At 36.7% G+C, this 13,905-nt stretch overlaps 1 protein-coding gene across 1 annotated transcript in view; it reads right to left on the bottom strand.

The window, feature by feature from the left end:
- MCM10 (minichromosome maintenance 10 replication initiation factor) overlaps positions 1-13,905 on the bottom strand; it is a 948,221-nt gene that overhangs the window by 699,991 nt on the left and 234,325 nt on the right. The window contains exon 6 of the mRNA XM_044087964.1: positions 283-429. Coding sequence (XP_043943899.1) covers positions 283-429 — 147 coding nt within the window. The remainder of the gene's footprint in view (positions 1-282; positions 430-13,905) is intronic.

Below are 13,905 nucleotides of genomic sequence, written 5' to 3'. Positions count from 1 at the left end.
GTTTGTGGTTTTATTTCCATTAGTTGAGGAGGACGGACTTAGTCTAGTATTAGATCTAACTGAACAAGTACTTAACTTACTTTTGTTTACAAAAATAGCACAGCTACTATCAAGTGATACAATATGCTATATCTTCCTATAATATGCTTACCTGTCAAAAGCAAGCTTTTGGGGGAGGCAAGCTCAAAGCAATTCAAATAACAAAAGTTACTAAAATAAATGTACTGCACTGCCAGTGACGTCACAATAAGAATGTTACAAGAAACACTATGTATATGTCACCTGATGCTGAAGAACTTGCATCCTGTACTGTTTGTAGCTTTGCCATGGTTTGGCTCTGACTGAGGCTTCTCATGGAAGATGAAACACTAGTAGATTCTACATGACCTTTTGTTGTATTTTCCTTTAAAGAACTGATCTTGCACTTTCCTAGACGAAAAAAAATGTAGACAATGAGGAAAAATGGCAGCCCAGGAAAAAATAGCATGCATGTCATATAGTAAAAACAATCACTAGTAACTCACCTGAATGTTTGCAAACAGACTATAAAGAATTCAAGTACCTATTAAAAGAAGTACAGTGATCTGCTGTAGTATCCCATTAAAATTGTATATACCGTGCGTACTATTTTCCCACAACTAACTCAGCCATCCCTAACTACTGTTTTATCATCACTGATTTGCAGGGTTGACATTTAGTGACAATTTTAGTCTTAAAAAGGTGGTTAATATTTACAGGGTGACCATTAGCCTTAGAAAAGTACTTAATAGTGTGACCATTGTTACTTTCTCACTAATTCAGAGAAACAAACAGATCATGCATCGGCTGGATTTACAATTCCAAATATTTTCTTTACTTTGAGATGCTTTGCATCTAACATTTATTATAGATTATGTACATGAAAATTTAGTATAAAATTACTAATAATAATATGAACATAAACTGAAATGTAAATAGAGACATAGAAATAAGTAACACTACATACTAATACATCAACTACAACTGTATCAAGTTTGCATTACAAATTCAAGTTTTCAGATTCAGTCTGTGAAGTAGGGAAAACATGCAAGAGATAAGGTGTCTAACTGTTCCTTCATTTACTGCAGCTGTGCGATATACCAACTAGTAACCTTAAAAAGAAAAAGCGTCATATCAAGCCTCTGATCTCATGCATGAAATCAACCTCTTCTAACAATGTTAATTTTTTTTAACTCCCCAAGTGATGTTATCAGCCTACAGAATGGCCTCACTGAGTCCAGCGACTGGTGTCAGAACCACGGCCTTAAGCTCAATGCCAAAAAATGCGTCGGCATCCCCTTTGGGAAAAACCCGGCTCCCATGAATTACAACAACATTGATGGTAGTCCACTGAACACAGAAGGTGTTATAAGAGATCTGGGAACACAGGTTGACACCAACCTCACTTTTGATCATCACATTGCCACTGTGGTCAGGAAGCCCTTCATGTAGCACATCTCATTACTAAGGGTTTTGCATCCAGGAAGAAAGAGGTCATTGTCTCCCTCTATTCTTCCCTCATTAGGCCAATCATTGAGTACAATGCCCCATTTGGCATGTACCTCACTAGACACCTGCAACAACTGGAGAAGCCGCAAAAATACCTCACAAAGAGGATCCTAGGTCTTAAATATTTGTCCTATATGGACAGACTTAAAAAACTCCAACTATTCTCTGCCTCATATTGCCTTCTTAGAGGCGATCTCTGCTTGATTTACAAAGCCATGTCTGACCCAGCTCTGTTAGAAATCCTACATCTAAAGAAATCCCAATCCCACCACAGCCCACAGACCTCAACCTAATTACCACAATTACCAGAACATGCTGGAGGGACAGGTTCATAACCCAGAGACTGCCCATGCTATGGAAAAGACTTCCCATACATGTCAAGAAGAGCACCTCACTGACCCTCTTCAAGAAAAATCTTGATGAGTGGATGGGAAACAGAAAATTCACCCCGGGAATAAATCCAGTGCCTCTATTCGACAGAGGCACTGGGAACTAAGGTCGGGTGGTACTATGCCAGGGTAATCCTATGCCTAGGCTTGTAAAGGCCCCAGGGCCATTAGCCTAGTACACACCTACTATGAACATTCCTTAAAATGCTTCAACACAGACGGCCACTAATGAAAATCAAAGGAAGCAAAGTAATTAAAAATGGGGACCGGTGATAACAATAAAAACTAGGCAGTCACAGCACTGCTGTAAACTGATGGAAAAAAACACATCAAATGATCTTCTGTTTGCAAGGATTTCTCTGTCCCTCTAACATGACATTAGGAAGGGGAAGGAACAGACTGTAAAAAAAAATCATACTAGCCATGGCAGCCTCCTTCAGATCATTTTGGGGTACAACAAACTGGCAAATAATAGTAACCATTTACTTTGATACAGAGGTATTAGCAATGCAGAGAAGTTCAAGATTCCGGCTTTTGGGCGTGGTTCTCATTTAAAACAACTCTGAACTAGTATATTCACAGACATTCAAATCCTACCTTAGCCACATTTTTTAAAGGCCCTTTGACCTATACATCATACTTTTCTCACTCAGCCAACAGTAAATTAAACTTACTAGTTGTATGGTTAAAGCATATCAATCATAAAACTAACCACTAACAGAAGCCCCATCAATTGAACAGCTCTGTAAATGCAAAATTCTGCAATTTAGGAAAATGTAAGGGCAGTAAAATGGCACAGTGAATAGCAGTGTCATAAAATATTGGATTATAACTATAATTATTCCAATAAAGTAATATGAACATCAGATTCCGTCCTTTAGATGAAATGTTAAACCGAGAACCCATCTGCCTGAGTTGCTGGGCACTCAGGTGGATGCAAAAGATCCCACACCACTTTCTGAAAACCGTATGAGTTCTTTATTTATAAAAAAAACATTTTACAATAAACTTATTTACATATTTACAATATATACATTTACATGGATAACTTTTCTCCAGTTTTTTTTTTTTTTTTTTTTACAAAATAACAATTTAGTTATGAGATCTCCATTCAATTTTCCACAACCAAAATATTATTTTCTTTAACATCGCTGCCAAGTCACATTTTTCACTGAACAAAACTTCCTTAACCCTTTGATTCCAAGTTAATTATGTTATAAAAACATTTTTTATTGATTTTTACTTTTTTTTTTACCTTTTCCTTTATAATAACCAAATTTGATCATGTTCATTTTTAATTTGCTTACATTTTCAATTCCTTCTAAATATTTCAAATCAACTAACTTCTATAAACTTTTAATTCGTCTACATTTAAGAAACACACAGTCACTGGTTTCAAATTCTTTACAACACAAATAAGTCCTATATTTTTTCATCTGCATAAGAAAGTAAAATTGGGACAACTACCCCTTTGTAACTCATCATTCCATTTCTTTATTTATAAATGTGGAAATCACATTGATTACGAAAGAAAATATTATACTGAAGGGACATCCTTGTCTTATACCCTTTTGAAGTACTATTTGTTTACAGAACACGCTATTAATCAACTCCCTTACTATATTAAACTTGTATGTCGTCATGCATATTATTATAATCTTAGTCCCTATATTATACAGTTTCAATATATCCCATAACACAGTGCTGAATAGAATCAACTGTTTTACTTACACTGCCTACCATAATTCTAGCTTATTTCTATATAAAACAGCTAGTACTTTTAGTATAACTACAAGTAACTCTTGCACACTTTTTCCTTTTATACCATATACATTTTTATTCATAACTTTTATTTGCTATTCTTCTCCTCTGTAAAATCTTCACAAATATTTTATAATCTGTTTTCCTCAATACTATTAGTCTCCAATTCTGAATTTCATCTTTACAACCTTTTTTCCAAATAAATGTTATTACTCGCTACATAGTTCTTTATATTGGAATCCCTTACTTAACCGTTCATTTAACATCATTAAAATATCTTTTTTGTATCCTAGGCATATTCATATACATTACATATTATATTCCATCTGGACCAGCTGCTGACTCCAGAGTAATTAGTTTTAGAACATTTTCCAATTCCTCCACTGTAATATTTTTCTCCATTTCCTTACTATCTTGTGCTAAAAAAGGAACTACTTTCCATGTTTATGTGTTTGCATGCTTTGTCCTTTAAATAACTTTTATCTTGTATATTATACCCTATACCGATCTTTCATTTGCCTCATTATACTATTATCTTCCTTAATAATCTTACTCAAATAAGGTACAATTTCGTTTTTCCCCACATGCAAAAAAAGTAAGTTTGTTTATACAATAAATGCTTTATTTTGGCCTTATTCAATTTATACACTTCTTGTTCTTTAACAAAAAAAAAAAAACTTCACTTCATTCCAGACTGTCAAACATTTCATTACTTAATACTTTTTTTTTTGTTCACATTGCATATAACATTTCTTACACTTTTGTTTAAAATATAACCATCATTCTGACCAATCCTTATAGAAGATCTGTATCTCCACATGATCTTACTATAGCTCCAGGATTTTGTATTTTCCTAGCTCTTCTCATTTAACTTCATTTATTCTTTTAAACCCTTTCCCCATTTTTAAATATTGACCATTTCCTTTTAACCAAATCCAAATTGTTCTATGGTGGAAAAAGCCCGTTGCCAAAACATTTTCTTCTACTATTGACACTCCTGTAGAAAGTAATCTATTTCTGTTTTACATTCTTCTCCACTCTAAGTTAATGTCCTTTTAGCCCAAATTCTCAACTACCCACATTTTATAAGTTGATACTTTTTTAACATCATAATCTATTTTTTCTTTGACGTCTTAAGTTACAGTTGAAATCTCCTACTAGAATTATCTCCATATTTATAACACACTGAATTACACTTCTTAGCAATTCTTCTCCCTCTTGCTTTGTGACATAAGCATAATTTGCAAAACCTCTCAAAACCTGATTGTTCCATCTTATATCAACAACAGTAACTCTCTCCAGGATAAATAAAATAGTGTCTACAACTTTTATTGTATCTTTACACAAAATAACTACCCCAGAACAAGTCTCTTTTCCTAAATTCCAAACCACATTATTTCCCCAACATATCTCAGTTTGGTAGATAATATCACTATCCTGTTGTTTACACCACTTAATAATACTTATCATTCTTACTAAACTTTTTGAACTATTAACATTTATTGCTAAAATTTTCAAAGTAGCAATATCTTATTTATTCAAGTTACCCCTTCCCTTTCTTTTTTTCTTTACTATGACAGTCTATATTTTTCTTTCTCATACTGTTTTACCAACTGAATTTCTTTTTTATTTAACTATATTCCATTTTATGTCTTCCATATCACTAATATCTGGACCATCGTCTAATACTATTTTTTAGTTTCAATTTTTAGCTTCTCTTGTTCACTTTCTGAAATGCCTTTCTGCATTAAATCAATTTGTGTATCTATGACTTCAGATTCTACTTCTAAATGTTGCTTCTGATCAGTCTGAGCATCTTTAACTATTTCTTTACATTCCGCACCTAAATGTCCTATCTTCCTACATTTTTAAAATTTTAACTCACACGTCTTCATATCATGGTCTATAATTCTATGTATATATCATATTTTCTCTTTTCACAATTGTTAATCAAGTGATCAGATTTACCACAAAGAAAGCAAGTTTTTGGTTGACGTAAACACCTCACCATACCTTTATTCCCGTCAACATTTATAATGCTAGGAATGTGCAGAATCTTTTCATTTTCTACATTTAAATTTACAGGGAAGTCCCATGCCCCAGTCTATAAACCTCTTTTTTCATATACTTTTGAAATTTCTAGTACATCTTTACATATTTTCAACAAATGTCCTTCTAAAGTCTCTTTCTATACTTCATTTCCAAATTGTATATAAACTTTCTTTTTTTGTTTCTCTGCAAAACTCCTTAACACACACTGATTCCATAGACAACAGTTTTTTTCTTTTCATATTCTCCTATAAATTTTTCCATCATTTGTCCAGATTCAAAAATAATGTCATAGCAAGTCTCTTTATTACTTAATTTGCTTTAGTTCCAAGAGGTACAATTATTTCATACCAAACCTTGTATCGATCAAGTTTGACGTATTTTTCCCCCCTCTTCTTCTTTAAACAACTTCTTGCTACCTGTAGAATCTTTCTTTCTGTGTTCCTATCTTCACCATTTCTGCATAGGATTTCTTTACTGCCTGTTCTGCTAGTTGACCATCCTCTCTCTGTATTTTGTCCATGATTTCACCCCAGGAAACATTTTTGCCACTTTCTGGATCACTCATATCTGCTAAATCCATAAGTAAGTCATCCCATAACCCTCCCGACTGGAGGGTTGTAACAATACGTGCTTGTGCTGAATCCTCTTCCCTGAAGAGATTTTGCTAGAAAAATATCTTCTGAATTCATTACTGGTACTGCTTCCCTTTCTCCATCCACCACTGCATATAACTCTTGTGAAAGCTAGACTGCTTTCCCATAATCACTGCCTGACTTCTCTTTTAAAGGCTAGCCCGGCCTTTAACTCAGTGCTATGATTTCCAACCATATCCATCTATTTCTCTCCAATCTAAGCTATGTGATTCACTATTAACTTGTGAATCTAATTCCTTAACATATTTGCTAGACTCCATACTTTCTCACAGTCTGTCCATGCTGCCTCCGCTCGGACTGGAAATCAGAAGTGCTGCATTCAATAGAGTCCCCGTACATGAAAACAGTAGGGAAAGTTCCCCAGTGCCCTGTAAGTTAAGTATGAATACCACCTAAGTTTTCCCCTTAAACGAAGCCATTCGCCTTGTGGAACTAACCTGATGAACGTGTAAATAAAAAAATAAATAAATAAGTTGATTTCTTCAATAAGTATAAGACATCCTTCTGTTTAGTCTTGCTTGATCTGGAGATTACTAAATTTCATATAATTACTTAAACGCATAATATCAAAATGCAACAAGTAAAAATGTAATTTTAATACCTGCAAAAAAGAAGTCATATAATCACCATAACGTTCCATGTCCATCTTGCCCTCATTCTTACATCCCACAAATACAGAATGAAGGCGAGACAGGACAACATCACATAAAGAAGTTATGTACTCACCATAACATTCCATGTGTGTTGTCCATCTCGCCTTCATTCAGTACTAGTGGGACGCAAGAATGAAAGCGAGATGGACATCACATCGATACAGTTCTCCAAAATCCTTATTTTTAGTTTGCATTTTTATGTTTTCTTAAATCTTACTTTAACAATAGTATTTCATATTGATGATATCTGGTTAAACAAGGCAATGGTTACAATTGCAGTAAATGAATAAAATGCGTTTCTTTCACTGCCAGCACTAAGATGCATATGACACTACATATACGAGGGGCAGGATTAGTTATATGACCATGGACAAGAATTCGGCAACTATTAATTTTACTTCATCCAACAAATTTTCAGGCTTTTCAGTTGCAAAATAAAGCAAACCAGAGATCTGAGATAAGGAGGCTCATTCTCATCACCAAGCCACAGGCATTTAGTCAGCTCAGCATCTGAGACTTTCCCAGGCTATGAGACCCTCCATTTTACTCATAATTCCTTTCAAATGAGTTTCCTCTCCAGATCTATTTTGTTATACATATAGTTAGCATCAAAGAAACAGCCCCAGGATAAGTTGTTGATAAATCTTATTTATTTGTGAAAAAAAAGTTTTTTTTGATGCCCTTTGAGATATGTTCTGCTTGTATCCATCTGTTCAACCTATCAACTTCAAATCCAATCTGTTTTTCTGCTTATTTTAGTCTCTCACAGTATTAGGTTCATAGGTTCATACTAGGCTATCTGCCCAAGGGCATTTATAAGCCTAGCCCATAGTTATGTGGCTTTCGCCACCCCTTTAGTTTGAATAAAAACTATGCCTATCATTTTGCTGTGCCTCTGTCAAGCAGTGACACTGAAGTAATCCCTGGGGTATATCTGCAATCTCCCATCCATTGGTCAAGATTCCTCTTGAACAAGGCCAGAGAGGTGCTCTGCCTCACATGTACCGGGATTTTGTTCCACAGCATAGGGAGTCTCTGGGTGATGAATCTGTCCCTCCAGCACGTTCTATTTATAACCGTGTCAAGGTTTAAGTCTCCCGCCCTTGTGGTTCTGAGGGATCTAGATTTTTTGAGGTGAAGCATATTCATCAAATCTGGGTTTGACATGGCCTTATATGTCAGGCACAGGTCACCTCTGAGCAAGTGGACTTCTTACCCTCGCCCTAGGCATTGGCATTTTTATACCCTCACCCATTTTTCCTTCTTACATGACAGCAGTGTTCGGTCATTTTCCCCAACAGCTTTTGTATTCATTTCTGTCATTGTTTTAAAGAAAAAAAAAAGGTTTGTTTTGTTTTTTGACCGCAGAATATGCATTCTTACATGTACAGCTTAGCCTAGTGATTTCAGACTTGTTTATCTTTCCTGGTTGTGTTTTGGCAGTCTTTTGCACACATGCTGTTTTATTTTTTGGTCCTTGACACTCAAACATTTTTTCTTGTGCAGCATCACTATTTTCTTACATTATGCATGCAAAAGCTTTCACAAAATGCAAATGTGCACATGAAATCCCATCTCAAACTAAAAACAACCTATGTGTTTAGTTTAGCAGATCATTTTGATGTGCAGTGGGACAGAAGTAAACCTGCACATCCAAAACAGTTTAAGGTAGAAGAAATAAGATGAAGTTAAAAATGGTTCCAAGATCTAAATCAAATAAGCTTGTTCCCCAGAGAGAGACCGCAACAACAGATCCAAGTACAAAGATAAAAAATAAGACAGAAACAGAAAGCATAACATGGATAAAGCTGATAAGGACAGTTCAAGATTCCTCTCCAGGCCTTAAGAAGCAAGCTGTAAAGCTGTCAACTACTCATTCTCCATCTGGGGCCTCAAAGACTTCTGCTCGAACTGTGTCTGAAAAGTCACCTGATAAACTGTTCAAGTTACACAGTATGTCTTCTATTAATGATGCAAAAATGTTTGCCCACTGTAGGGCTCTGCCTTCAAGACCACTCAGAAGTCATTCCATGCCAGCTACTAAAATGGAAACTGACACAAGGCTCTCTCACAAAGTCTATGACAAATTCTGACTCACCACTTTCAAAATTCAATACCCAGGCACTAATGATGATCTCAGCTGTTATCATCAGACCACAGGCCTTTAGGGAAGGTTTAACATAATTATGCTACTGACACTGACATTTCCTTCAGACACAGGGCTTGGGTCTGTCAATCGGCACTGGTTTCAGCACCGATTCCATCAGAGCCACTGCTGATATCACAGAGGTCAGCTAAGCAGCCTTTGAGGTTGATACTTCCCACACTCGGCCCAGGGTTGACCACTGCCTTCATCACACTGTTGGGATTATCTATCCCAAGTAGAAAAAAAATTGCCAGCACCAAATTCAGTGTAAAGCATCAAAAAGCATCCAAAGACACTAATAAGTATATAAACTTTTATTAAATATAATAAACAAACCAGACCAGTTTCAGCCAACAGGCTTTCCTCAATGAGCTTTGAGCAAGCCCTTTTTGTCTTGCTTGGACCTGCCACCTCCAAGGTCTGACAAGAAGCAAATATACAAAATGAAGCACGAAGATGTCCCGTATCAGTCTCCCTTCCCCAGATACTGATGAAGATAAGGATAATAATTTCCATCATCCTTGCCTGAATGCAAGTGTGGAAATGTTCTAGAAAGGATTAGGCAAAGACAGGGAAGGCCTGAAGACCCCACAATCTCTCTTCAATGCATCCTGCAAGTGGTTTTCAAGTCTCTCATGCCTTCTATCTGGGCAGTCCTTCCTACAGACAAGATGGTGTATCTTGTTGTTTACACTGAACAGGAAAACCAATGTTGTAGCACCCTTCCCAATGATACCTAATAAAATCCATCCAGCCTCTCAACTGGACTTGCCGGACAGTGACTCACAAGCAGGATTCTACTATTGCTGTGGCAACACTTTAAAAAAAATCTCCCACTCAGTGCTGGCCTGCTGTTCATTCTCCAGAACAACAATCCTGAGTCTGCTAAACTGCCTATTGCACATGCAGCATTTGCAGAGTGAGCTAGCCAGAAGCTGTAAGGATTGTCTGAATTTGAAATTTAAGCTATAGTATTAGATCGCAATCTCATCTTCTATGACAGGCTTTGTTGTGTAATTCTACAGACAGTGCAACATGAGCAACAGACAACTGCAAATAGACTTCGCCAAGGATACTAGAGTGACATTTTTTAAATACACCTTTTGACAGGACCGTGCTTTTTTGGCCCAGTCAGTAATTTCCTGGAGAACATGGAAAAGGAAAGAAATCCTCCCAGCCATGGATGCAAAACATCAGACTCCACCAGTATCTACTCTCCAGAAGGCAACTGAGTCCACATCAACTGTGATTCAGACAGGGCAAAAAGCAGAATAATCACACCCCCCAAAGGCATGATGTGCCCACAGCAGCCTCCATAATGTTTTTTAGCTCACAGATGGTTAACAACCAGTAGTAACAGCAGGGATACCATAGCCTTACTTTGGGAAACAGCAGTCTGATCCCCGAGACCTTGCTCGACTGCATTGCTCTAAAGGCAGTCAGGTGTTGTCTCTCCCTCTATTTCACTTCAAAACAAAAGTAAGAAAAGCTCATTCCACCACATGAAGACTAGGAAGCAGTGAATGAAATAATTTTATTACCCTAGCAATTCAGATTCATGCCTTCTAGGGGATTACTTAAATATTACAATCTATACACTAAATAACTAACTACTGAAAGACACATAGCATCAGCATAATTAAGCATAATTAAATACATTTTACCACATTATTTCAAACACCATCAATTTACTTCAGTATTCATACCCACTTGGTAGTAGTGTACTAAATTTTAGTACTGTTTTAGAATCCAGTTGTTTCAATGCAGCCACTTCTATCATCTCCACAACCTTAATATACATGGGCTTCATACACGTGTACAGCAAGTAATTTTTCAAAGCCACTATTGTCAATATATAACATAGACTATTGTAATCTAATTTAACTCCCATAGACCATGCAGATTTTGTGGCATTGTACAAATGCTTAATATTCAACATTTTCCCATTAATGTAAATCTCACTAGAACTATAAAACATGTTTACATATAACATCTCTCACACACTCAAACAATCTTTAGATCTGGCACACGTACAAGCACTTTAAATGGCAAAATGTCACTTATATTTAATGTCCCAAAATAAGAAAAGATAGGATGCCTTCAATCTATCATCAAATAATAAAATGCACCAATGTTGTTTTTACAGTATTAACAACACTTTTAGAGAATTCCTGAAACTTTGCCCAACTGTCCCACTCTAATGGCAGTGAGGTGTTGACTCTCACTCCAACTGACTATGTGGATGGCCACTGTGACGTTCCCTACTATCCTGCAGGGCCGGCCTTAGCCGAAATAGCACCCTAGGCGAAGTAGTGCTCCGGCGCCCCTTAAGCTCCACCCTCACCACACTCATGAAACACCCCTATTTGAGCCACACCCACTGGGTCATTCCCCAAGAAAGCAACTCCCGTCATTTCCTTAAATTATTTAAATGCATAGGAAGAAAAAAGATTCCTTGCAATGTAGTTAAACTGTAGCTACCTTTGCATATGTATTTTCTACTTGAAATACCAGAGCCAGATCATGGTCAAATAGGGTTCTAGGAAGGGTAATAGACCGCCACCCCAGAGCAGCCCCTCCTGCAGCAAACCCCAGCAGCAACCCCCTCCTCAGCCATTCCAGTATTCCATTACTTGATTATCTCACCAGTTACTACGCATATATTCTATTATTTGCTTCTACAATGATTACATATATTGAAATAGCACAAACACAGATAGCCATTTGCTAAACAATACAGTCTCACAATGAAAACAGACTTAGCATGAGCAGTAAACTTGTCTGCCCTTGAAACTCATAGTCATTGAAATAGCAAAACTCACTTTCATTGAAACTGCAGGAAAACCCACATCAAAAGTTATACAAGGCACAAACCAAAAACCTGAGATAAGATCATGTATATTTTGTGAACTTGGGACAGTTGAGAATCAAGCCACTCACCAATCTCTTCCTTGTCTCTTACACACATACATATACAGTCTCCCCTGTCCCAACACACACACACACACACACACACATGCACACAATCTTCTAGCTCAAGAATAAGTGGACAAAAATCCATTATTATGGAAATTTAACTAATCCTCGTAAACACTGAAAAGGTTGTAATAATAGATTTAACATAAACACTAATGTGCATTTTCTGAAGGACATCAATTGTCTGTCATTTAGCAACTGCAGCCTACAAAGATTTGTCAGAAAACCTCACATTTTATGAGAATCAGAGCAGGTTAAAGAGGGGTTGAGCAGGTGGCCTAATGGTTAAGGTGTTTGCCTTACAAACACAAGGTGCAGCGTTTGAGTCTTACAAGGGATAATTGGCTAGGCTTAAAATGGCTCACAAGGGCAGTTAGCTTAGTACTAACCTATGAACCTATGAAAACGTGGAAAGTTAAGGCACACACCAATCTGTTTCTCTCACTCTCTCTCATTCACTCGTGCATATAGTCGGACCAATTATGCACACATGCATACACTCACAAACCACGTGAATTGCACATACCTGCTTGTACCAGAACAGATCCTGAAGATCTGTTTTTTTCCTGCAGTCTGACTATTTGGGTTACATATTTGACAAACCACATCATACAACACACAAAAAAAATCTCAACCCTCTTTACTTGCTGTAAAACTAAAAGTAATAAAAATGCAACAGAAAACTTCTTTCATTACAATGATGATAAAATGAGCCTTTGATATCTTTCAGACTAGTAACTCAGCTACTTAGCTAGTTATCATGTAGAAGCACATGTTTCTGTCTGACCTGCGACTTTTAGCCACTCGCTAGGAGATGTGAAACAGAGTGGGAGCCCAACAAGACTTTATGAGTCTGTATGTTTGTGACTTTTATCCATTGCCTTTTTTTGGCAAACTATTTTCTGTTGCTTCTCCCTGACCTATCAAGTCTAATTTGAATTATCACCTCTTTGTGTGGGATTTTATTTTGTCTGATTGGAATTGGGAAGTCCTGAGCTGATCGCCATCTTATGAATGTTGAAAATGAAATGGGCAGTGGCTATATTTACATGGCGATGGGTTTTGAATCTAATCAATTAAAAGAACAGAACCATCCAGGAATGTACATTTTAATATACTGATATACATACCTCTACCACGGTCGCCTAGTTCGCCTATGCCTAAGGCTGGCCGTGAGTAGAACAGAAAACTGCCTATGGTCGAGTGTACTTAATATGCTGTGTGTGTGCGTGTTTGCGTATAAAAATGCTACACATGAAAATATCAACCAGCTGTTTTTTTTTTCTTGCGGGGGGGGGGGGGGGCTGACCTAATGAAATGGTTTAATCGAATAAATGTAACATCTGCATTTTAATGAGTACTACGCTTGTCTACTAGAATCATTTTACTGTAAGGAGTCCATTGAATTTCCTTCTAGGCGTTGGTGCTTGTCATTGTCAGTCCACAGTGTTTTAATAGTTTACTCTCGATTTATAAATTACTAGATGTGTTAACGAAGTTAGACAAGTGGCATAATTGTTAATAAGGTCTATTGACAAGAAGTGCATGCAAACAGTATACAGTCCCTAAACGCTAAGCTTTCCTGACTTTCTGCTCCCTGTAAACGCGTGTTACCTGATGGTATTATATTTAGCATTGTTTAATCCTTTTAGCAACATCGACTAGTTAAGTGTCACTATAAGAAACAATGCATGTGCTATTTTCAGTGGGAAGTAGCTATCTTTAAGACCACTGAAATGCATTCAAAA

This window comes from Protopterus annectens, chromosome 11.part0 (assembly GCF_019279795.1).
Source record: "Protopterus annectens isolate FY-2018-M chromosome 11.part0, PAN1.0, whole genome shotgun sequence".
Lineage (NCBI taxonomy): Eukaryota > Metazoa > Chordata > Ceratodontiformes > Protopteridae > Protopterus > Protopterus annectens.
Note: the sequence above shows the minus strand (reverse complement) of the source record. Positions and strands in the feature narration are given on the sequence as shown.